This window comes from Catharus ustulatus, chromosome 6, assembly GCF_009819885.2.
Source record: "Catharus ustulatus isolate bCatUst1 chromosome 6, bCatUst1.pri.v2, whole genome shotgun sequence".
In the NCBI taxonomy this organism is placed as follows: Eukaryota; Metazoa; Chordata; class Aves; order Passeriformes; family Turdidae; genus Catharus; species Catharus ustulatus.
Genome location: NC_046226.1, coordinates 37,844,222 through 37,870,439, shown reverse-complemented (window position 1 = coordinate 37,870,439; position 26,218 = coordinate 37,844,222). Strand labels below are relative to the sequence as shown.

The following is a 26,218-nucleotide window of genomic DNA, read 5'->3' as shown; positions in this document are numbered from 1 at the left end:
AACTGCTGGCTAAGTGTGTGTTTTGCTTACCAGAATACATGAGTCTCTTGGCAGCAGGGGACATTCTGTAGCCTTTATTACAAACCCCTAGTCCTTTAAACTATGTTTAAAGGGTTTCATCCCCTCTGCAGGGCTGTCTCTGCTCTCTACTCAGGCCTACTTTCTTTAGCAGCCACGTTAACATTGAAGGGTGCAGCTCATGAGAGCCAGATGAGGAAGCTAAGGAGAGACAATGTGGGTCTGAATATAAAAGATGGCTTGGCTGCTCAAAGCATCATTGCTGCACCTCTGTACCAGGAAGATCATGTACTCTCTTCTCCCAGTCTAGGAGATAAATTCTGTCGCTTGTAGCTAAGTAAAATTTACAGGTCACAAGATGGCAGCATAATCTCACTAGTCAAGGTGACAAAATTTGAAGGGTCAGGTCAGTAATCTTCCTCAACTCAACTCAATTCGACTCCTGTTTTGAACAGTGAGAAAGTCCTGTATCTAATTAGCTGTGCTTCCTAGGCTCTAACTGCTATGTATATAGATGAAAGTATTATATATGTAGGTGAAAAGCCTTTCAAACTAATCAGATGCACTGAATAGATGAATTGCTCACCAGGAGTTCAATATGGAATAGAATAAACTGACACCAGCATTATACTGATAATCTAACTAATCAGTAAAAAAGGCAACACTGATAGCACACTGACTTTGCAAACCCTGTCGCACTGGGAGTCATACTGTTGTATTTTCACTCCCTTTCTGCTCTTGAGAGCAAGGTGTTCTGAATGTTGCCTCAAAATACACGTTTTTTTGATGAACATTAATTTTTTGATAGTACTACTGAGTGAATATATTCCCTGTGAAGAGGTAATTAATATATGATTTTCTTTCTGTTTGAGGGATATTCTATACTCAGTTTTCATCTGCCTATTTGCCTGCCTGTGTGTGTGTCTGTCTTTCAAAGAGATTTGCCCGTTCTTACCATTTGTCATGAGCTGAATCTTTCCAGTATGCAGCACCTCATTTGGAAAAAAGGACTGTGCTAGGGAGAGATGATTCATCACATCAGTCACCATATTATATAATGCAGAGTGATAACAAACCCACTGAGAACATACCTAGCAGCAACATTCCCACTTGTGACTTTAAATACTTAGTGCAGAAATATCTGTTAAAATAAGTGGGGATATCTTCATCTATTTGGAAGAAAAACAAGCCATGAGAGCAAGGCAAATATATCTCCATTTTCAAAATTATTGCAAGTGTTTGTGATGCTACTGTAGAATTAAACCGTAGATATTTAAGTGCAATTTTCAGATGTGCTTTTTTGAGAATGTTGAATCCCAGTTATACAAGTTTCTTGCATCTGTCAAGTGAATGTGGTGTTTTGACACGTGTGCAAACTGTTCTTATGGGTGTTTACTTGCTGAACTTACAGGTAGGTTTTACTGCACAATTTTGCAAACTTTGGACTTTTGAACATATACTGAAATCCGAAATGGTCATTGGCTTTGGCTTTGTTTACCTGTTCAGATGAAGATTCTAACCTAGTTTCCTCTCACTAGTTATTATAGTTTCAAGCATGCCTAAGACAAACTCAATAAAGCCAAAGAAAAATGAGAAAACTGTAGTCTGCCCTTTCCATTGGCTCGTTGTTTCCATCCTGAGCGATTGGCCTCATGGTGTCACTGTGTTTTAAGGCACCAAACCCTCTAGCAGCAAAGCCTAGCAATTCCAAGTTTTCAAAGTATCCCAACCATGTGGTATTATCTAAGGAGACACTTCAGCAAGTGACAAGGTCACAAAAACTTCACAGTAGGAGAGTTTTAGGAAGATATTTTACAGAAAACACCTCTTTCTCAGTTTCCCTTACCTTCTTGGAATACGTCAGAAAATTTTTAGCCCAGAAGCGCTTTTTCTCCAGATTTGCATTTCTCCAGATTTTTCTCCAGTCTGCATTTTGGAACATTCTTGTATAGGAAGCTTTATCTTAAATTGTTGCAAGTTAGAAATTTAAAAATCCATCTGTGCTGAACTCATCCTAAACTTCAGTCATAGTGCTTCTCCTTCTGTCTTTGTGTATCTGAATTCACAACAGCCTTTGGCTCTGCTGAACAGAGGAAACTTGGCCTTATGGTGCTCAGAGCAATATAAACCGCATCTCCTGGGACCCACAAAATGCTGTTTAATATTAATATTCTGCCAGCTCTGAAGAATGCATTGCACAACACACCTGCTCAAGAGAGCCGTGCCAACACCTAATGTATTGCGTGTTTGAGGAGTTTCAGAATGTACAGCTATAGCAACAGTGAGAGAAACAGTTGTGTACAGATACAGTGCAAGCCTTAGCCAAGCAGATGATATCTGGCTCAGGGTGTGTCAGAAGGCTGCAAAATCTCATGCAGAGCTCAGTGTTGGTGTGCATTGTTTCTTCTGTGAGTGGTAAGTGAGCCTGGAGTAGCAGACCCTGTGCTAACAGGGCGTAGGTTGGACTATTGTTTTATAGGAAGCGTACACGTCTGGCAATGGCTTAACACCCATGGAGAGTGCATGCTGCTTTGTTTTGCTGGTTAGCACATTAGGAGGTTGTAATGCTTTCCCTAAGCCAGCTGCTGTAAAGCTTACTCTCTGCAGAGCTGCTGACAGCAATAGCACTAGTTTAAGTTCTGTATTTCTTAGTGATAGTTTTGCTACCTTGTCTGTTTGGCCCAGGAATTCGCTTATGGTATGTCTGTTCTGAGGGCCATATCTTCAATTTAAGTGCAGTCAAGTTATATTTAGAATTATTAGGTCTGCAAAGCATGGTACTCTGAAAATTCAGGTCCCTCAGTATGTATTTCAGTGCAATGGTAAGAATTGAGGAATTAGCTGTGTTAGTCTGGCCTTGAATGTGACCTGAGATGAAATGCTAAATAAAACCTGGACTGTCAGATCTCACAAGCTACAGCGGAAATGAGATGTCCTGTTCCTTGCAGAGGCAGCAACAATGAAATGAGTGGGTTTGGAAGAGTGAGTCCATCTGTGGGTACATTTGTGAATAGCAGATTATTTTGTGTTTCCTCTTGCTACTTGCAATGTAAAACCAACTTAGAAATATGTTTCACTGATGTTTATTTAGAAAAACTTAGCTATGATTTTGTCCTGTGATTTCTTCCATTTCCCCTTCACTCTTGCTTCTGTGATTATCTTAACTGGAAGAATTTTCCATTGGCCTCTGTGCTGGTGGTGGCCTTCAGTATGGGAGCTTCTGTAGAGGATAAAACATGGTATGGTTCATCCTGGAGGAAGAGGAGCCTAAAGCAGAAGGTATAAACAGTCATGCAGAAGAGCAGATGGGGTCTCCTGCAGGGCAAGGTGGTGGGTCAAGCTTGGGAGCAAGTTGGGCACATTGCCAAAACAATTTGTCCTTGTTCTGCAGAACTTGGAAATTGTTGACCTCATTGTCTAATACAAAGCGTCTCCTGGTAGTGTGCAGGGGAGCCCTAACATAACTGTAATTATCCTAATGGCCCTGCTGCCATGATGGTATATAAACTATAAACAGGAAAGACTGAAACCCTCTGACACAGATGAGATGCAAATGAAGGGCTGGTGCCTCTACTGTAGGAATACCAATAAGAAATGGAAACTGGCTGGGGAAATCCTTCAAGGTTTGTCTCCAGGAACTGCCTTCAAAATGTTTGCTCAGGGAAGAAAGATGTGAAACAGGGGAAGGATGAGTGTTTCCTCCCCTTGTGGTTTTATGAACCTCAGATTCTGGAACCAAGACTCCTTCTGAGGAAACTTTATGTGTTGTCTTGTGCAAGGTATTGTCTGGGAAGTTCTAGTTCTCCATATTTTTTGGAAGAGGTGCACTGTATATCAGTGCCAAGGGCGTTTCACTGTTAGTTTCCAACACTGTTAGGTTAAAAAGCGAGTCTTTCTGAAATAATGGAAACAGTTTGTCCCTTCATTTAAAGCTTTTTATGAAGCACAGAGACCATCACTGCCTGTGGGTATAGGTCAACTACAGGTTTCTAAAATATGTTTGATATATAAGGATGTGGAAGAAAAAGGGATTTCTAAAAAAAAAAGCAATCTATGGATATTTAGTTGGACCTACCCAATGTAGGCATTGTTCCCAGTAATGCCTGAATTGAGTTCCTCATGTTTGATTGAGCTACACATAAAAGAGAATCCTCCAGTTTTGATTTAAATTTAGTTGTCATGTGGGGTGGAAATGTGGTGTGGAGGCTGAGAAAAGTCAGAGGTCACCATGTGAAAGGAAGGTGTAGGAGGGAAGATACATAGTTTAGCTTTAACACAGGTTTCAAGATCAGAAATAGAATTTATTGACATTTATGGTACTGTGACACTGCAAAAAGTGAGAAGTCAACACTTCTTCAGGAGAGAAGTGATTTGTTACAAGTGATAGAAGTTCCCAGATAAGCTGTAGACCCTGCTCCAAAAAAGATCTGTAGTCTAAATAGAATGCATGAACACCAACACAGACACCAACACACATGAAAAAATAGAAGTAAAGGAACAGGAGTTTAACAATAATTAAACCTATGAAAAAATGCCATACTTCTGGTTTTCACAGGGAGCAGAGGGGAAAATGGGCTGATGTTTTGTGCATATTGCTTTGTCTGTTTGGTTGTGCTCCAGTTCATCAAGCACTGGTGCATCTGAGGTGGCACTTCACCTGTGAATTATCCTATTAGTATCAATTAGACTGTTCCTGAGAGGAGTGTGTGCAAGTGTCTGAGAAGATCAAAGCTTCTGGCTTTTTAAACGCACATGTTAACTACTAAATGGATAGCAGAAAAGCTGGAATTGTCTAAGCACAAGACCTCCTAGTGAATTTCCATTAGCTGCAGATGAGGACGATGTCTCTTAATCTTTTTGGCACATCTTTTCCAACAGCAAAGACATGGCTTTGAACTTTCAGCATTTTACTGTGGGTTGTCTTTTGACTGGCTGATTTTTGACTAGCTCCCCTCAGTAAGCTGGAGTGGTGAGGGACAGGAGGCAGAGTGTAAGGAATGAGGATTTTACTTGCGCTGAGCTCTACACAAGTAACAAGAAAGACCCCAAGATGCTCTGTTGTTAGAATGCTTTCCATTAAACCCTGTCCTGACACAGACCTTATAATGGTGATTACTACACATATCAGAAGGAAGGAAGTAGAGCTCAAATGATCATGACCAGAATTAGAATTAAGATATCAAATATTCCTGTCACTAGAGGCTAAGATGGATTGACATGGATTCACCTGTACACTTATCCTTTCAAATGTTGGGGATGAAAGGGGTTGTTAATAGCTGTTAAGATCTACTCCTATTTAGGAAAGCATCAAATTGCTTTAAAATATCTTTGTTTCTTGGTTTTGCAATGGAGACCGTAGTATCTTCTGTTGGAGTTATTAATATGGACTTCCTAGTACATGAGTATATTGGATGAAAGTTAAGCTGCCTTTGCTCACTGTTTCTTACAGATTGTCCCTGGTGCCACGTGAAACCATTAATTAACTTTCTGACTCCCAGGTTATTGCCCCCAGAGCTGAAGGATGTTTTGCTTGGGACAAGTGAACAGCATTTAGCTGCATCTGTAATAATGTAATGCAACCATTCATTTCATTTGATTCAGAGCCACATAAGGTTAAACAATGTCCTATGTGGAACAAGAAGCATCTTAAAGTATTAATTCAGAGGGTGGGACACATTTCTGAGCTATGCCACAGCTAGTGGACCTTTTGGTGCTCTCTGGACATTGGGTAAATTGATGCCTTCCACAGTACAGACACTTGATGAGGAATACATTCAATTTCTCTGAACATTGAGAGTGTCAGTACGCAGTGTTTGAGTTCATAAATGGAAGGTGTATTCAACAACAACCAAATAATTTATTTTGTCTTGCACTATTGGTTTGTCTTTCTTCTGACTTGCAGCAGTTTCTGTGATCTCAGGTGGTCTGGCTGCTGCTACTTTTGTTTCACACAACAAATTTCTCAAGACGTACAAAGGATTTATGACAGAGTAAAAGAGCAGAGGGTACATTACGGTAATAAATCTTATTTCCTCTCTTCTTTTTTTACTGTAACAAGATGTTGCACAAGGCCTTCCATGCTCCACATATCTGTCCATGTTGTCAGCTGTTTGTGTATCAGGTCTGAGGAGGAGGAGGAGGAAATATGTGGTGTGTTATCAAGTCAGGTACTTCCCATTCCCAGTTTTAGCGTACGTGAGGAAGCGGTGTCTGATGAGCAGAGCCGATCATGCATTTTCTGATGCAACACTTCTCATTTAAAAATGTTGATTGGATTCTGTATTGCTGGGTTGGCTGGTTCTCCTGCTTCACAGAAACCTGCTTGGAAAGCTGTCCTGCTTTGGTACACCTTGCTGACCCACCTGGCCTGTTCCTCTGGCTACCCATCATTCTGTGATGACAGGACACTGCTGGCTTCTCCCACTTACCAGGGGCTACCCCCTAGGCTGGTCAGCAGGTGAATGAGATGCCCATTAGATGTTCTTAGGCTGTTGGTCAATTCCTTTGCTTCCAGCCTCCTAGATCTCAGGTGTGAAGCTCCCAGCCTGCCCAGAGGGCTGCTGAGCCTAAAGAGCTGTGTAGGCAAGGTCCTGACATGTCAACTGAGGCATCAACCCAGAAATGTTTCAAAATCTTTCTTATATATGGGAGTGAAATCTTTTTAGGTTGGTGTGCCAACATGATTTCCTCTGTGGGATGAACATTCCAGTTCCCGGTACTGGTGCAGGACATTTTACCTTTTTGTGGTTCACAGTTTTCTTGCTAGTACTTGGCTGACAAATGCATTCAGTATGTGTGTAACTACACAGTAGGGAAGACCAACAATTAGTGGATTTGAATCATACAAAGCAAGGGTCTCTGCCACTTTGCAATGTGTCTATTGCATGGGGAAGGGTTGCAGAGTACAAATTGTGCGTGTTGCAAGGAGGGCACCAGCAGTGGTTTGCGCTCTGCTGCGTTGGCAGGTTGTGGGTGAGCTTCCTGGAGCTGTTTATGGGAGAGGTTATCATCTGAAATCTAGCCTTCCACCAGATCTCTGCCCCTGGAAGCTAGAGTCTTTGAGTGAACACATCTTCCACAGCTCAGACTCTTCCTGGCTAGGTCCAGGAGATCTAATTTTGGACCTTTGGCACACAGGTCTGGAACCCTCTGCTACATGAGGCAGTGTAGGTAGCTTAATTTAATGTTCTGCTCTGAACAGGCTCAATGTTTTTCATGACCTACACAAGATTTTTTTCTTGTTGGCCATATGTCTTTGCTGCCACATAGACCATGAATGTGGAAGACCTACAGTTAAAAACACCCCAGTTCCTTGAGACGCAGAAGGCTATACATTTCTTTTGGCTTTGGTATGATCTTCTATTCTAGATTCTCACGTTTCAAGAAGCACTTCGTAAAAATTTTTGGAGCTAGAATACCCAAGGTATTTTATAAGTTAAGAAGTTAACAAAGATCTGTGCCTGTAAAAATGTTTTTTTCTACTAGACCGAAAGCATTTAAAATTGCAGTGTTATGCAAGTGTTATGTTTTATGTGCTGCTGAAACAGAGGAATTAACCCTGACCTAATATGCATACACAGAGACATTCAGAGATAATATCAGACTCTGTGGATGACTCTGCCTTGGCATGGGTTAGGGCAGCTTTCCTGAGACCAACTGAGATGCTCGCAGTGTTTAAAGTGCCAGGCTCTCTGCTCACATTTGTCTGCCTCTCTGCTGGCTTAAGGGGATCAGGTGGCAGAAGGCTGCTTCCATACCAGTGGAATTAAGCTGAGAGTGCTTTCAGCAAGGCCAATTTCCAGTTGCTCTATTAGGAAAACTTAGACTTCTTTTTGTCACAGAAATGACACAAGTTGAGTGGAAGAAGAGACACAAACCTAGGCAAAAATCTTTTCTCATCAGAAATATTTTGTACCGGGATAAGCATCAATGCAGAAGGAGCTTTTGTATTCAAATCCTCTGTAGAACCCCTGAAATTGTCTTTTGCTGTCAGAAGCTATAATCTACCAGAAGTGAGTAATGGGGCTCTTAATTGCTGTAAATAAGCTTGCAAGGCTCATAATGACACTAATGACTAAGTCAAACTCTTGTTATTCTAAATTCTAATATTCTAAATTAATATAGCTTGGTTGATATCTAGAGTTTTTGTATTAAAAAAAAAAAAGGACAGAAGGGAAGAAAGGAAAAAATTCAGTTTTCAAATGTGAGGATCTTTCAATGACCTTAGATCACACCTACAAAGAGGTACAGCAATTTCACAATTATAAGCCGCACCATTTTGACTAAAATTTTGGTCTGAACCCAAGGTGCGGTTTATATATGGACAAAGAACAAAAAATTGCTGTTTTAGTTTGGAGGACAGGTGTCTGCTGAGAAAGGCAGGAACTTCTCTTTGAAATGGAGAATGTAAACCCCCTCCCTCCAAATTACAATAATTTTGAAATCAAGGGGCTTTCAGGCAAAGATATGGGAATTAGGAATAACAGTTCTTTTCTAGGGAAGTTAAAATAGAAATACAGTACTACAAAGAAACAAACTCCAAATCCTGACAAAGTCAGAGTACAACCTGACAGCCCATCAGGCAGGGTGTTGGTAGCAGTCCCATTAAATGGTGACTGCATCCTCCTGCAGTGACAGATGTGATTCAGTTGAAGCAGTGCTCCTGCAGAAGGTGCAGTTTCCCTCCGGAGGTCCAGTGGTGATGTGGAGAAATCCGGTTTTCCTCTGGAGTCCAGTGGAGAAAGGGGCTCCCTTAGTGTCCCAAAACCTCTGTTTTTATCTTGGTAAGAAATGTTGGGCTCTTCCCCCTAGCTGGAGCAACTTCCAATGGGATGCAGTAATTTTATCAGTCAGACAATGGGACTCAATGGGCCATTAGCAGAAAATGACTCCCTGGAGGAAGGATGGGTTGTGAAAAGATAAAGAGCAATGCCCCACCTGGTTTCAATGGATGGCCCATTAGCAGAATATCTGCCATTGAGATAAGGATCACTGCCCCCACCCTCAACAGATGGTGATAGAATAGATACCTTTTATCATACTCTGTATTTTAAGGTGCGGCTTATAATCAGGGGCGACTTAAAATCGTGAAATTACTGTAGTGAAAAGCCCTCTGACTATCTGGTAGTGAGATCAGTGGATGATCCACTTGCAGGAATGTGCACTGAATTGTCTGATGCATTTACCACCTCTGATACTCATTTCCCTTGGAGTGCTGATGCTTTAGACAGCTCTTATGGACAATGCTACGTGTCCATAGTCAGATTCCCACTAGTGAGCTCAAGCTGAGGTAGTGGCTGCATGCCACTACAGAAGGGCAGCCCTGGAAATCCTTCAAGAAAAGGACAAGAGTAATTTTCTGTTGCTTCAGCCCCTAAATGAGCATAGCGTTTTGCCAGAGGAGTTCCAGAGCCAGTACTACTGGCTGAGTAGGAGCAGGGCTTTCTAAGCTGGGGAGTTGGACTGGAGCAAACCCTCCTGTTTCAGCAACAATTAGCTCTTAGATTTCCCGCTGTATTGCAAAACTTTGCCATTAGGTATTTTTAAGACTTGAGCATTTTCAGGCATTTTCCAAGGGCTCTGTGTCAGTATTCACTTGTTCTTAGTGATCAGTGTGCCTGTTATAAAGGCACACTTTGCAGGTGTTTCCACAGCTACTGGTGATATTCCTGAACACATTCTGTTCTCCCTGAACTGGCTGTTTCTGTATTTCTTTGCCTTGCCTCTATGCTCAGTTCACTGGTTTTCTTACATTTACACTGCACTAAAGTCTTCCAGATTACCTAGGCCAGGACATAGGTTGGCTGATGCTAGTTTTAGTTAAGCAGCCTACCCATTGGCAATACTCACCAGCAGAACAGGACAGTGAGGATGTCTGCTACTGTTTTAGCCTTGCTATTTTTGGAGGGCTACTTAGACAATAAGTTACTGGCGGGAATGCATTAATTGAACCCTTAATGACTTCCATATTATTTGAAATACATTACTGTATGTCTTTTATTTCTTTCTCAACAACATCTAAGGGCTCAGGTAAAGGTTGGACCTTGAAAAAACCCACATACAGAGTTGAAAGAGGATTGGACAGAAACAGAAAGGAAATGTTGCTGCACGTGTCACACAATCACTGCAACCTTTGTTTTTTAATTACTCTTGCCTGGTATAATAACTTTCAGTAGCAAACATGTCCTTAGTAAATCCTCCCCCAAAGAACTTGTAGAGTGAAAAACAATAACAGAAAGCAAGAGTTACTCTCTTGATTCTAAAAAAAAGTGACCATTAAAAAAATACAAGAGGTAGGTGGCAACTAAGGAAGAAACCCTTCTCTTGATAATTTGAAGCTGAATACCACAACCATAAGTCAAGTGTCCCTGTCGGCCAAGTGGTGAAGTGCAATACTTACCTAACTCTTCTGAGGTCTTTGCACAAGCAATTTTATACTGACATCAGTGTCAGACTATTTGAATAAGATCTAAAGATAAAGGTTTGAGAAACTGGCTTGAGTGGAATGACATTGAAATATCTTACTCAACCATTATGTCAATTAGGTGCTCTGCAATCACTTGGTTTAAAATAAAAGAACAATTTCTAAACATAAACACAGCAGGTTTCAATGTGTGGCTTTACATTGACGTGTCTTGGAAAGGTAACACTGCAGTCCTCAGATACCCCAGGTAGGTAATGAGCAGCTTCCTCCCATCGTGAAGCTGCAAAGATCACTATCTTGCCATATTTACAACCACACCTGCAAAGCACCGAAGGAAATTAGTAGCTCTCTTACTCTGGCCAGGAAAAAGAGCCAGTGATACTGGATTTACTGTATGATGCCTTTGTTTAAGGTAACAGTGGGTCAGGAGATAGGTAAGAGGATATAACACCTTTTACTTTTCTGAAACAGGGATAGATCTTGATAACCAGAAGGACAGTTCATTTACAAATGTTATCACCTCATTGCTGCTTGGATAGACAACCTGGTATTTTGTTCTAATTAACAGCGGGTACTGAAAACGGTCATTTGGAAAGTATTCAAAGATCTGAAATAATTTTAGATTGTTTGTGTTGTTTGCTCAGAATGGGGCAAAGGGGAAACAATGAAAAATTGGAAAGCTTTTATTTCAAAATTAAATGTTACATGTCCTAAATGTGACATTTCTGAAGCTGGCTTTATAGCTCCAAGTTCCACACGGTAATTTTGAATTGAAAAATTGAGATAGATTTTAATAAAGTTTTTGTCATTGTTGGGATTATTTTTTACAGTGGTTAAAGAAAAAAATATGGAAAAATATTTTTGGGGATGAGCTAGGTAATAAAATACTTTTTTCCCCTCAATTTCTGAGAACATTAAAAAAAAAATGGTTTGAATTTGACCATACACATTTATTTTCTTAGATAATTATAATTTTCCTAATCTAGCCACTGGGCTGAGCAAGCTGCAAGCTGACTTATGAGGCAAATAGAAAGTGACCATTATCTCCCATTGTCTCTGTCTGGCAAAGTACAGTAATTTCCCGATTATAAGGCACACTGAGTATAAGCTGCATCTCCGGGTGTCGGCAACTTTTCATTCTTTGTCCATACATAAGCCACACCTGATTATAAGCCGCACATTACAATACAGAGTGTGATAAAAGGTATCTATTCTATCACCATCTGTTGAGGGTGGGGGCAGTGATCCTTATCTCAATGGCAGATATTCTGCTAATGGGCCATCCATTGAAACCAGGCAGGGCATTGCTCTTTATCTTTTCACAACCCATCCTTCCTCCAGGGAGTCATTTTCTGCTAATGGCCCATTGAGTCCCATTGTGTGACTGATAAAATTACTGCATCCCATTGGAAGTTGCTCCAGTCAGGGGGAAGAGCCCAACATTTCTTACCAAGATAAAAACAGAGGTTTTGGGACACTAAGGGAGCCCCTTTCTCCACTGGACTCCAGAGGAAAACCGGATTTCTCCACATCACCACTGGACCTCTGGAGGGAAAAACTGCACCTTCTGCAGGAGCACTGCTCCAACTGAACCCCATCTGTCACTGCAAGAGGATGCAGTCACCATTTAATGGGACTGCTACCAACACCCTACCTGACAGGGTGTCAGGTTGTACTCTGACTTTGTCAGGGTTTAGAGTTTATTTCTTTGTAGTACTGTATTTCTATTTTAATTTCCCTAGAAAAGAACTGTTATTCCTAATTCCCATATCTTTGCCTGAAAGTCTCTTGATTTCAAAATTCTGATAATTTGGAGGGAGGGGGTTTACATTCTCCATTTCAAAGAGAAGCTCCTGCCTTTCTCAACAGACACCTGTCCTCCAAACTAAAACAGCAACTTTTTGTTCTTTGTCCATATATAAACCACACCTGATTATAAGCCACACTTTGGATTCGGACCAAAATTTTAGTCAAAATGGTGCAGCTTTTAATCGTGAAATTACTGTAATACATTTCTTCAAAATGCAGTCTTCCACCTCCACCTACTCAGTGGTGTGGCTGCATCTAGCCCTAGAAAAACCCATCACTTATCTCTATGTGAAAGCTTCTATGGAAAGAATGAAAAGCTTTTCTTGAACAATTTTATGGGAGATTTATGTTTATAGGAGAGTGCTTTGGTTACTGCCATTCTTCCTCATGAAGCTGCTGGGATCAAGGGTAGAAGGGTTGAGTTTGAAATTTTGCAGTGCCATTGCTGGTGCAAATCATGATCTCCACTAAATGAGACTTCTGTATCTTTTGTAGGTTTTGTCCCTGTTAGCTTTTCAGTTTATGCCACCAGTATGATAGTCCAGTTCATGATTATTTGGGATGAGAGAGCTGTCACTCTGCTGTTTGGGTTTTGGCAGTTGGTGACCAGCCCAGTGGGTAAATTGCATGCAGCTGAATGCTGTATTAATTGACTTTTATTTCTTTCATGCTGAGCTTGCAGCATGAGCTTGCATTCCTTCCATTCTGACTTTGTTTCACATAGCCTCTTGTGTGCATTACCCAAATGCCAACAGGTAGTGTATGAACCAATTTAACCTCTGTAATTTGATATGTCTTTTTATCTCTTCCCCTCATCCCAGCTTATTTCCAAGTACTTTCTTTCAGTAGTTTGGAAAAGAAGTAAGATTCAGTCACAAATGTGGAATGAGACTGTCCTAATTAACAAGTAAAATCTTTCTAGAATACCTCTTCTCTTTGCTTCCTGAACAGTCTTTTACAATCTGATGTTGCAGGTACAGTACCATATTTTCTGAGTCTAACTCCACCAGTATAAGCCTGGCATGACTATGTTCTCCTGCTAAAAAGGGGAGGGGGAGGACTTTCTGTGCCACCTTGAAGTTATTATCTAGTTCACTAACATATTCTGCTGTGCCCTCTTTGGTTCAGGTTGAACCTTTTAGTTTTGTAATTCCTTCCTTATGAGGTTGACTTTGTCTTACTTTCCCCATGCTGTACATTTTTTTGTCTGCAGCAAGCCCTGATGTCACATAGCCCATCTCTCTGATGCTCAGGAGGAGGTGGATGTAGTAGTTGTCAGTGTGCTTGTTGACAAGAAACGCAAAACCTTTTATGCATTTTGGTCATGCTGATTTACTGGAAACATTAAGTTCTTGGAGGGATTATTGGAAAAATTAGTTCCATAGCTCTCAAAAATAACTTTTGCACCTTGATCTGAAAGCATTCTAGGAGCTTTTTTTCTTCTTTGCTGTTCCATTAAGACATGGTTCTCCCTGCTGCAGCTGTTCTGTTTTTAATGTGTTGCTCTGTTTCCAGGCAGACATCCCACTCTTTGAGTGGAGTTCATTGTCCTCTGCCTGGTTTTCCACTTTAGGAGGTAAATTTCTCAATGTTCTACCTTGGTCTCTCAGTTCACTATAACAGCAGAATATCTGATCAAAGCTGCAACAGCAATACAAAAGTGGAAAACCAAGACTCCTCTCTGAATAAGAGCTTTTTTCCTTTTTTCTCTGCTTTTTCCCTTATCTCTGGAAATGCAGACTCCTGTGTCCATGGAAGCAAGAAGATGGGTATGTGCACTGGAGTCTTAACTGGTCCTATAAAAATGCCCAAGTGAGGCTGTTAAGGCAGTGTCACTGCAGGAGTCCTGCAGGCTTGCACAGTTAATCTCTCTGAGCTCCACAGTGCTTTCAAAATGAGTTTTGGTTGATTTTTCCGTGAGTTTTGTAGCTGCCTTTTGATCTGCTGCGTGTAAACACCAGACCTTTATTGGAGATATCTTTCTTTTTAATATTTCAAAGACTTCAGCCTAGTGCATCTAGTTGTCACTGGTGATGAGCATGGTGGCTGCTTTTCCAGCCACAGCACAGTCAGTGAAATGTCAGTTTGAGTGTTTGGTTGTCACTTGCAGAAGCCCAGGAGCATCTCCCTAAACCTGCTTTTGACTGGTGACAGTTTTTTGTGGAAAATATTTTGCAGAGTGGATGATCCACAGTGTGTACCTGAGTTTCATGAAAAATCTGAAGCCAAAGATTTAATGCAAACTTATTTTCCTAAACAGCTATTGTGGTTATAATTGATTTTTTCTTCTCTTGTCAAAAGCCAAATTCATAAGTACTATTTGATGAAAATTAGCTCTTGACATTCTCCATCAGTTTAAGGTGTCCACTGGCTGTTTTGTGAGGCTTGATACCATCTGGTATTGCCGTGCCCCGGTGAGAACATACCTTACTGAAACTTATGGTAGCCCCCAAGCCTTGTCCAGGTCTGGGTCTGTACATCATGAAATTGCAAGTGTGGATTAAGGTACAGACAGAGCAGACTGCCTGGAGCCATGTCCTGACAGGCACCCTGTCAGCAGGTCACAGCTGGCAGGGGAGAAGTGGAGGAAGCCCTGCCTCTGCCAACTTCAGGGGATGCCTTCGGACCCACTGTCAACAGCAAGTTGATGCGGGAGCAGGATGGGAAGCTGGGAAATGTCAAGTTATCATATTCATATAAGAAGCAGGTAGAAGGGAAAAGAAGCAGGAGGAAAGGCATGCAGCTTTCCCCTTCTCTGCCAATATTTATCTCAATTTCAGCAGCATCTCTGCCTTGGCCAGGTGAGCAGCCAGTAGGTACTTCCAATTGATGAGTTGGGATTTACTGCTTAGAAAGATTCCCAAAAATATATTGGGAATATATTGAGTCCCTATTGTAGGAGAAGTTGTAAAGAGCATTTGAAAGTGGGTTGGTTGCCCACCAGAGATTGTAATAGGTGAGATTTGGTTCTCCATTCCCTTAGGTTTTTTTTTTTCTTCTTTTTTTTGTGGAAGAACTTAAAAGCCACTGAAAATTTATCTTCTGACTAGATACATGGAAAAGATGGGAGGGAAGGAAGACTTTCTGAACACATCAGAATGAACCCAAAAAAGGGTTGGGAAGATGTTGGGGCAGTAGCAGATTGTGAGAAATAATAAAAGTGTCAGCCTTTCTGCTCACCTCTGACATTGCAGATCTTGCCCTCTGAGATGTAGGCAGGCTTTCCTCCACACAGAGGAGGCAGAGGGTGGAGCTCGGTGCCTGTATAAATTATATGTGTCCTTCAGGTTATTCAACAGCAGCAGCACAACAAGCTGCCAGCCTGTTTGTCAGCTGACAGATCTGTTACCCAAATTGGGGCTTCGGTCGCTGCCGCCATCTCTCGTGCCATGGGGACCCCACCAGCCAAGGTAAGAGAGTGGCATCCCCACGCTTTGCCATGGCCTGGCACCTCCCTGTTGGGCCTCTCTGCTCCAGCTCTGCCCAGCAAACTCCCTCCTCCGTGCATCTGCTGGGATGCAGAGGCTGCCGTGGTGTGGCGGGGGCATTCTGACCTTTGCAGGCTCTCCTCACAATAACAATAACTCAGCTCACTAAGTGAGCTTCAGTGGAAACACAGAGAAAATGGGTGCTTTGCTTTTATTGTGTTGTGTACGTGCCTGAGTGAAGTCAGTGAAGAAAGAGGAGGCTGGTCTTGAAGAGTTTACCTCCTGTAAAACATAAGTGCTTTAGCCCTCCTGCGTGCCTTTCTCTGGATAGCACATGTTCAGCTTGCCCCAGCTGAAACAAACCAACAGCTTTATCTAGCAACAAAACATAATCTATATTACTTCAGCTGCAGGGGAGTCATCTAATGAGCTGTTTGACTTGTTAGATCTAGCTATTTTTAACGTAATGTTTACAGCATTTGCAATTCTGGTGGAAGTATTTCATGCCTGGACTTGAGTTTTCTAATAGTAAGTTCTATTCAGAGATTCTGACTGGTGGCTTTTAGTATAGGTCAACAGAACTGTTAGTTGAAAATTCTTTTCTCTTGTATATCTTAAAAAAAAATAATGGACATGGTGTCTGAATGCAAGGTGTGAATTATTTACAGACAATCATCCTTTATGTATCAAACCCCTCATCATATTTTGCATCAAATAAAAGAAATATGGGCATTCATGGGCTAAAAATATAGTGAGAAACCATTTGGCATGCTACAGCCTATAGAGATCATTAATTGTGCCATGGTAATATTTGCAGGTAAAGTTAAAGATTTGAAAAATATCAGTAGCTTGAATGGATGGCTCAAGGGATAAGTTAAAAATAGTCAAACATTCAGGCAAAGAAAATAAATTGTAAATGTCATGTACTTTCTGGATAAAATTTGTATCTAGTCCATCTACCAGTAAGATCCAGACTTATCTCTCTGTTCTAGATATGAATATTATCTATCAGTTTTAAAGATCAATGTTCTATCTAATGAGATGGTTCTGGAGCTGATAGATGGGTAGATAGCTCAGCTAATTTTATCTAGAAAGCTTCAATGACAAAGTTCTTGCATTTCATCCCAATGCTGCAACTGCTCTTCTGTGAGTACAGACAGACTCCTGGTTAACAGGCACCACTGCCAAAAGGTTTGAGTGCAAGTCAGAAAGCTTCTGTTCCCAAGGAAAGGTTAATTCACTGCAGGTGGCTCTGCTGTTGTGTCAGGCAAGCATGTTTCAGTGTGTATAAGTTGGAAAATAGATATGGAAATAAGAATTTAGTGGTTTTGTGTGGGTTTTTTTTATTTTACATTAAAAACCCACATGTTTAGGAATGTGTAGATACTTCAAACTACGAAGGAAGACCTCCAAATCTCCCAGTTAGTTTTTTGCATTTTAAGAAAGCTACCAAGTAGCCACAGTTGACATAGAAGTGATTTTCAGTATTCATTTACAACTTCTCATATACGTAACTAGTTCTTTTCTTCTGCTCAGACAAGAATAATCCCTCTTTAGAAGTTTTATTTGGTGGACTATGGAATAATTTTCATCTGGTAAAATACTCAGAAATTTTGTCAATACAAAGCCCTGAGGGACCTACTGATTTGTGTAAAGGAGGTGACTGATATGTATGAACAGAAATACATCCCAAATCCACAATGATTCTTGAGCTAATCCGTCAGTGATTACATGAAATTGCAGTATATGTTTGTAAGGTAAATTAGATTTCCTAACTAACTGTTCAACATCCAATGATAAAATTTGGGACAATTGTGATTCCCAAGCAAAATGAGACTCTCAGAGTTCTCTATATTTCTTCAGTTGGTCACTTTTCCCACTAGAACTTTTCATCCCTTTAATTTTAATGGAAGTAGGCAGCTGGTTGGAAAGACAATTTTCTAGCAGTATTCTCACTGATGGAAGGGCTAATAGCCCATACTAGATGTTAGAAGATCTATGTGGAAGAGTGTGCTTTAGAACCAGGCTGGTAATGAAGCTTTCTTATAGTTTATACATTTATAGATTTAATCTCAGTTTGGTAAAGTGCCAACTTGTAGTTGGACCAAATCCTCAGTATCTAACATAAAATAATGGTAAGAAAATGCCAAATAATTACATTTGGTGTGAGATCTTGTAGGCAAGATATTGTGCAGTTTCTAGTACACTGCTGGAGACAGAAGTAATCCATGAAAGAAGGTAATTATTCATGTCAGAAACATATGTATAAAACTGAGTGACAAATCCTACAGCAATTTTCAAAATGTGAGAAGACAGCAAAATCCTCATCTAAACCTTAGTATAATTTGGCATTGTCCTGTGGTGATAACTCTGCTCAGAGAACTGCTGAAGCTTGATGCAGGGAGAGTGAAACATTGACATTCCAATCAACCTTCCAACATGTACAGACCAAGGACTTTTTTTAAAAAAAAAGGAAAAAGAGAACACATAGTTATGGGATGAGGGTCCCAGACTGCAGAAACTTCCCTAGAATACTGACTTTGTAGTGAAGGCAGCCATGAGATCTTCCAGTAGGAGCATGGAGGGGCAATAAGGACTGAAATAAAGCATATGAGCTCTTGGTAGGTTTTGCTTCTTTTACTGCCATCCACAGACTGTTTTGGTAGGCTCCTCAGTATTTATAGGCTTTGAGAAGATTTCATATGCTCAAAGCTTTCTTTTTGGAATGAAACCTTAGGTGACTAACTGCCTGTAAACAAGAGATTTATGTGTCCTTCCAAAGCTGATCAGCATTCCTGTGGAAGGAAGTCATTGAGTGTATATTGTTCCAATCAATGAGATGGTGGCAACAGATGTGAATTTTCAGTCTGTCAGTGTTTGATACGGCTGTGGCAATTCTGACATGCAAGTTTTATCTCCTGATTACTGACATTTCTGTATTTTAAACAGAAATTACTCTCTCAAAACTTGCTTTGAGAGTACAGAAATACAGTTTATTGTGATATACTGCAAAGTAAAAAGAAGTTTGTTGGTTTCTTCTTTTTACCCCAAGTTTTAGCCTTTTCTTTGGTGCTTTGGAGATGCTACCATTTTTTGGCCTGGAGTGGTCTTGCTTAGGATGCAGCAGTACACGGGCAGCTGAATCCTGCACTCTGTTGTTGGCCTCAGTGTCACACTAGTAATTTCCCAGCAAAAATAGAATGATGTGCTTCAGGGAAAGCTGCCTTTGACTCTGGATGTTTGCAGAGGGGTTTTGTTACTCTCTGCATGTCTGTACAAGAAGCTATGTGTCTCCCAAGGAGTGAACTAAAACCAGCAATACCAATACAGCTGCAAGTCTGTCAAGGGCTGTCTGGATGATGCTGTCTACATTCATCAGGTTGCATTAATTGTCAAGTTACATGTTGCTTTTCATGTAATGGAAATAGCAAATGGTAACTCTGATTATTTTTTATAGAAGAGTATTCTGAAGTACCAGCACTTCCAGGCAAAGATGTTATTTCAGACTATCCAAATCAGACCCTAGGAGTCTGCTCTGGACTCTTGTTGAAGAAAATTCACTCTACCTTTATGTGATGAAAAAAGGAATTAGCCCACTTCTGAATGGTTATCACAGATTGGAGTAACTGCAGTCTTGGGAGAGGGATGGTTTCTGACTTCCTTGTGGGATTTACAGAGCCCTTAGGGTTTATTATGGCCGCCCTTTCCCATCTGAATCTGTTTGCCTTTTATCCTGCAACACCACCAGGACTAATCTGCACCAAATCAGGAGGAGTCATCTTGGATGATGTTTCCATCGTTTGGCAAATGTTGACATGTTTGAGGAAAGTGATTGCTGTTGGAAGGGGAAGGGAGGAGGAGTGAGGCACACTGGCTGCAGTGGCAGAGGATGAAAACATGACAACCTGCAGAGGCACCATTTTTATAAGCAGTTAGGAAATTTTCATCACAAAAAGTTTCAAAGCAAATTTTATGCCAACATCTGTTTCTTCAGTGAAGGCAGATTCCGTGAATGGTTTGGGCTTCTGTTGAGCAAGGGAGAAGTTGATTACAAAATGACTAAGAATTAACATATTAATTAAAACTAGTCACCTCTGTAATTGTCTACATAATCCAATAATTCACGTAAATGAAAACCACTAGGAATGCTGAGTGAGTGTTCCAGCTGGTAGTTCTATGTTAAATAACTATTTGCACAGGAAAATTAAAGTCAAATTCTTTCAGACAGCTACTGGAATAACATAGAGGTGTCCCAATTGGAACTTTTAATGTCCATACGGCATTAAACTAAAAAAGTTTTAAATATGTCAGTTTTAAATTTGGAGGAAGACATACTAGAAAGAGCTCTTGTCACACAAAACCAAATTTTTATACAAGCCAAGAGACAGACTAATGTGATTTTATAGGTTTAACAAGGGTTTCTCTGCTCAGGGTAACTCTTAAATATTAATCTGAATTTTAAAAGTATGTAACTTTGAAGTGACATAATGAAATTTAATATTAAACCTTTATTTGAACAGGCTAATTCACAGTTCAGATGATATCCATCTTATGTAACATAATTTACCTCTACACAAGCCTGAATGAAGCTTAATGCAGGCTATTCTCATATCTAACAAACATGTCCAAGAGTATCCACCTAATTTTAAGAGCATTTCTGATTAACTGTAGTGAGCGACTCTTTCTGTAGAGAGGTTCCTTCTTCCCCGACAGTTTGTGTCTACAGAGTTAATAATTTCCTTGTCAGGAAAATTAGTCATGGTGCTAACTTTCAAAATAAAATTGTCAAATTATTTAGTGACAATGTAATGAGATTCCCTGTTTAGGCAAATAGAGATAATATTTCAGTAAGTTTTATTTTATTAGTGATAGTGGGACTGTAAAAACAAAAAAACTAACAGAAAATAAAAAGGAAATTTAAATGTATCCATTTGAAAAAAAAAATCCCTCCTTCTGTTATTAAGATTTTTACATTTATGTATGTTTCATTCATGCTTATCAGAACATCTTTTGAATATGACAAATATTTTCTGAATAGCTTAGCCTGGAAAACTTAACAGTTAAGAGTTAGGAACAAGTAACTTGAAATAGTGTTAAAATGATAGCCTAGTGATTGAAATAAATCTCATGTCTGGAAAGAAAGTACTTCCCTTCCCATAATTATTTTCAGGATACATAATGTTAGGGAATTCTGAGATACCATACCTGCAAAGCAGGGAAGTTTTTATTTTGTCACATGGTCTCTGCTGGGCCTGTGTTCTGTTCCCTCAAAGACAGCAGGTGAGCTTGCCCTAATGACAAGCATCACAGAAATTTAGTCTTGTTTCAGATACAAAGTCAGAAGTTTATAGTGCATTTTGGTAAGTACCATGTCCTGCCTAGGTGGGTCAGCTGTGCCATGACCTGGGCAGGCAGCTGCAATTCCTGACATCCCCTTCCAAAGGCTCCATTCTGACCTTGGGGGGTTGGTGGCACAACCATCACTGTGGCCATTCATGCATCAGGTTGCCTGAAAACAAGTGCCTCTGGGGTGACTGAGAAAGCTTTCCATACCACTGTCTGAGCTGTGCCTTCTCTCTCTGTCTGGAGCTCCTCAGCAAACAGCCCAGTGTGCCTTTGTGTTTCCATCTCAGCATGATGTACTCCCGCTTTAGTGGGGTCACCTCACTTGAAACAGGCATGGTCAGGCTGGCCCCTGTACTGTTCAAAATGCATCTGTTTCTGTATTCTGAGCTGATCAAGTTGTTGCGTTTGTTTTCTCTGCAGATGAAGCTTTGCCCCATCCACATGCTTTCTGTAAGAATCATACAAGCTAAGAACATCAAGTCAAGAGACCTGTGTGAGTTGTGGTTTGATTGTGTTTTTAGTCACCTCCAGAGTTTACACAGTGAGCAATTTTCTTAAGTTCTGAAGGTATGCAAGCAATGTACCTAAAGCACAGCAGTAGAAATACTAATGCCAGGGCTGTAACTAGATCAAATGTCTGTGGTGTTGGAGATTGGAGTACATCTCTAGTGGCATTTTGGGGAACTGGTAAAAACCAAGACACCCAGATTCATTTTCTGGGCCAAGAAGGGAAGGTAGACTTCATTAGGACACCACAATCTATGAATCTGCTTGGGCAGGAATTTTGCCACACAGGCTGTGAATTTAGGGACCTTTTATTGAAATGTACCAATTATACATAATAACCAAAGGTAAATTAGAGAATCTCAAGCCTTTTAAAATACCATATCTTTCAGAGTATTTGCTTTTCTCAGATGACCAGTCACAATAAATTATATTGATAGTTTTGATTAAGGAGGACCTCTGCAGATCCAGTTCTAAGCCCATGCTGAACATGCAGGCAAAACAGACTTTCCTCTGCTTTTGTGTTCCAGTGTCTTTAACTCATTATCTCCCCTTCACAGCCTGCTATGTCTCCCTTTCCAGGTGTGCTGTGGACCAGCCATTCAGCTACCACTTTTGCAGAGGTCTCCAATGAGTTCCTCAGTTAGGACAGAGGCATTGAGATGCCTTTTGTCAGTTTTGAAACTTCTGGCCTGTGTATTGCTCTAGTGAAAAATGACTAAGCCAAAAAAAGCATCACTTTGTGCTGATTTACCCGAGTTACAGCTGAGACGATCCATGGCTTGCCTTGCAGGGCCAAGCCTGGCTGTGAGGGAGAGCAGAGGGAGAGAATGCCCTGTTGGTTGAGTAACTGCCTGCCAAAGGCTTCCCGTGCTCCGGTGGCAAGTGCCACGGAGCACCATCCAGAGGTGGACACTGGAAAGGTGTTGGTGTGACAAGGCCTGTATTTCTGAGTTGCAATGATCTCTTCTATCTACTCTATTGAAGGGACAGTTCCACTTTCGTGCCAAAACCTTGCGGGGCAATGTTATTCACTGCTTGATACCAGTCTGAAGTATTTAGGCATCTCGGGCTGCAGTAGAAATCCTCCGTCAAGTCCTGACTCCAGCTCTGAAAGACACCAGCCGGGAGATTTCCTTTCACACCGTTGTCAAGCTTCACAAAGTAAATGTGCTTCCCCACCCTGGCTCTCCCCAAAGGATGGCTGCTCAGGGCACTGACTGCACTAACCATACGGAATAGATATGGCATGGAAGCGAAATGAAGATTTCCAACTTGCTTATGCCGTCCAGCTCTTGGGCCCACACTGGCCTTGAGCTGCAGCAGACCATCTTGCCTAGTGCCTAACACCTCTAGACAGCATGCAGTCCCCTCCGCATGCTCGTGGGACCCAGCTGAGCAAGGCAGACTCTGATCTTTGCTCTAATATGCATTCTCCTTCCCTGTAATCATCCTAACAGCCCTTCGTGGAACCAGCTGTAGTTTCAGTTTAACTTTTTAACATCAATGACTGGAATTGTAAGGACTATGCCTGAGGAATGGTCGGTGGGCATAGTCCACTTTTCTCTTTCTCTTCACGTGGGAAACATGACTCTTAGTGTACTTTGAGTGTGCATGTGTACATTTACAGTTTGTAATTACTCAGGAATTAGATGGTTTTCCTTGGTTGTTTCCAAATGGTGGTCTCTTTACTAATTAAAAAAAAAAAAGAAGTAGTAATATTTATTAATCTCCAGGATTATGGCCTAACCCTACTGTTCACCCATAACATTGGCATCAGGTTTTTAATTTTTCTCTGCTGCAGTGACTTCATCAGACTGCTATGTGAGCTTGTGGCTGCCATCTGCTTCACCTGTAAAGCTTCAGACCAAAACCATCAAGAACTCTGACAACCCTGTCTGGAACGAGACTTTCTACTTTAGGATCCAGAGAGAGGTTGAGGTAGTAAAAAATAGAATTTTCACCAATTTGAATAGCTGGGAATCCTCAGTTGACACCATGTTGATCAACTGTGCTAAATAACTTAAGAAAATGCTTGCTTTACAGACTGGTTTGAACAGAACAGTAGACATATGAAGTAAGGTTTCTTTCAGCTATTTACAGATGTTGGTGATGTAAATGCCTGTATCTAAGGTAGTCCAGACTGTCTTTGTTGTCACCTGAGTGGAATAAGCACTCTTGTAGCATACTTCTGTGCTATTTTGGCATGGCTAATTTCAAAAGACCTTTCCCTCCACTGGTTCTAAGGGAGGAGTAGCGAAGTTGCTGTGGTGTAGACAACAAATTCAATCCTTCCCTAAACTGTGGAATTTGGAGAACTTTGTGAATGAAGAAGTTGTGTTCTTTGGGTGGGTTATCAGTGGGATGCAGAGCACTGGCGTCTTTTCTGCCTCAGGAGAGTGGGAACCTCTGTTACTGGTAGCTGTTTTCCATTTCACAGGTTTCCCAAGATTGGGTGTAATAATGTTCTACATTAGCAGACTTCTAAAGGAAAGGACATGTTTTATTCTTACTGCCCTGCTAGTGAAACAGTTGCAAAAATCGATAATGGGTTCTTTTTGTTTGTTTCTGCCTAACACAAACTCATTAAGTGTCCTTATTTATTTTTTCTACTACCAGAACATTTTAGAACTGGCAGTATGTGATGAAGATTCACTCAGCAAAGATGACATGCAGTTCACAGTTCTTTTCAATGTTGCTAGAATCAGACCTGGGGAGACAATCCGCGAGACATTTGCTTTGAAATCAGAGGTAAGGGCTGAAAACACAGGGAGAGATGGACAAGACCTAATTGTCCTCATTGTCTTCCATGTTAATAGGGTGTGGATCTTCATGAGCAGGTAGTGTTATATGTCATTACCACTACCTCATCAAAACAGACATAACTTTGCTGTATTTTTGTGACTTCATGAATCTCTTTTTGCAAATTCAGAAAATTCTCTCTCATGCTCTCTGAAGGCAAAATATTTTAACAGAAAGCATCTGTAAATAGTATTTTTTTTTTCCTTTAGAATCCAAATGAATACTTCCTTACCTTTCAGCTTTATTCCACTTTTGCCATGCTTAGGGGGAATTTCCTCTAAAACGGCAACTTATTTATTGAAAGCATGAAAACGACTCACCCATAGCTTTAATTAAATGATTCTTTCACGTTTTTTTCCTCTGTTGGTGTTCATGCTGGGTTTCCTTCTAGTTGATTCAAATTTCTCTAGCCCATAGCAAAGGAACACATGTCCTGCTTACATTTTTGATATTTTACTAAGCAGCCCATGAAAGAGAGTTGCCCAGTAAACAAAGCTGGGATAGATCTGTGACTACTCCTGGGCTTGTCTGAGCTGTTGCTGAGGTGTTACTACACTCTCATTACAGGAAGGAGACAGTCCATAAAAACAGCTACTTCCCACATGCTGAGAGCTGTTAATATGGATTATCCTTGTGACCCTGCTGGCTGGTGCTGTGCCCTTCTCAGCCAGTGGGTGAGTCACTGGGAAATACAATGATTCAATAACCAATTCAGTCACTTGCCTATTAATCTCTTCTGGATTCAGTCCAAATGTGATTTAAATGGTTTGTAAGTGGAAATGTCTCTGGTCTTAGTGACATTGTTGCTGGGCTTCAATGCCTTTCTCCCATGCACATTATCTTTCAGAGAGCCATTATATTTCCTTTTCAATCAAGATCTCCCCCTCTGATTGTGTCTTTGGAAATATGTATAATTTTACATATCAAAAAATGGGAAATTATTAATCTTATGTACCTTTCACAGGTCTGTGGTTTTTGTTGTAATTTCAACTTTGGAAAGACATGATAAACTTTTCTTGGTCTCATTAGCAGAAGAGATGCCAGGCCTTGAAGCACTCTTTAGGTGTGTCTGTGCTGCCAAATTCTTGCAGCCTTCAATAATCTATATTTATTTTTCTCTTTTCTTTTTAGACAGAGAGGTCCTCTAAGAAATGGGAAAGTTTGGAAGTGGAATTCTGGATGGAAAGAGTGTGAGTAAAATCCCAAAGCTAAAAGCCATAGATCTACCACAGAGTAATGACACCTCAGAGGATGAGAAATTTCTTCCAGCTCTTTGTCCCAGCACTGAAACTAAATTACAGTTTCAAACTTTTTTTTTTTTTAACCTTAACTTCTCTAGCTAATTCCACCTTTCAGTATATTTCATACAAATCTGTTGAACATGTTTATCTAGATCCTGGAAATGTAATCAAATTGTCACAGTGTGATAATTTTATACAAGATGCATGTGAAACTTAATGTGAGTGCTCTTCAAATTGTTGATATTAATTGAACAATGCCTAGAACATTATGGAATTTCTCAGAGACCATAAAACTTGTCTTCTTGTATTATTATAGCAATGTATACATAGAATTATGTAGACAGTACTAGAAAAGTCACCCATTAAGCAATAGCTTAGTTAAACTGAAAAAGCATGCAACCAACAAATAATGGAAATAAGACCATCCCCTTCAAAGTGGTAATCAGCATTTTCTGGAGGAGAACAAGTCCCATAAGATAAACTTTATTTGTCTTCCAAATCCTATCACAGGCTTGGTTCAAGAGAACCCCCTAAACTGCACATTCTAGAATATAGAAGGAACTGTAAATAAGAGTTCTTATTCTTAAACATGAGGAAACTGCAGAAAAAAATCACTTGTGTTCTTGGTTAATTTCTCCCACGGTGAA

General features: G+C 40.5%; 1 protein-coding gene across 2 annotated transcripts in view; it reads left to right on the top strand.

The window, feature by feature from the left end:
* The first annotated feature begins 15,555 nt into the window (after positions 1 to 15,555).
* The window catches only part of LOC116997560 (cytosolic phospholipase A2 beta-like), a 30,792-nt gene continuing 20,129 nt past the window's right edge, over positions 15,556 to 26,218 (top strand). Inside the window, exons 1-6 of one of the 2 annotated variants that reach the window (XM_033062467.1) lie at positions 15,556 to 15,660; positions 21,445 to 21,517; positions 22,516 to 22,692; positions 23,333 to 23,469; positions 24,148 to 24,279; positions 25,462 to 25,520. In XM_033062467.1, the coding sequence (XP_032918358.1) occupies positions 15,640 to 15,660; positions 21,445 to 21,517; positions 22,516 to 22,692; positions 23,333 to 23,469; positions 24,148 to 24,279; positions 25,462 to 25,520 (599 nt within the window). In that variant the 5' untranslated portion in view covers positions 15,556 to 15,639. Of the gene's footprint in view, positions 15,661 to 21,356; positions 21,518 to 22,515; positions 22,693 to 23,332; positions 23,470 to 24,147; positions 24,280 to 25,461; positions 25,521 to 26,218 lie in introns of those variants that run through there. The other variant, XM_033062466.1, reaches the window with a different exon arrangement.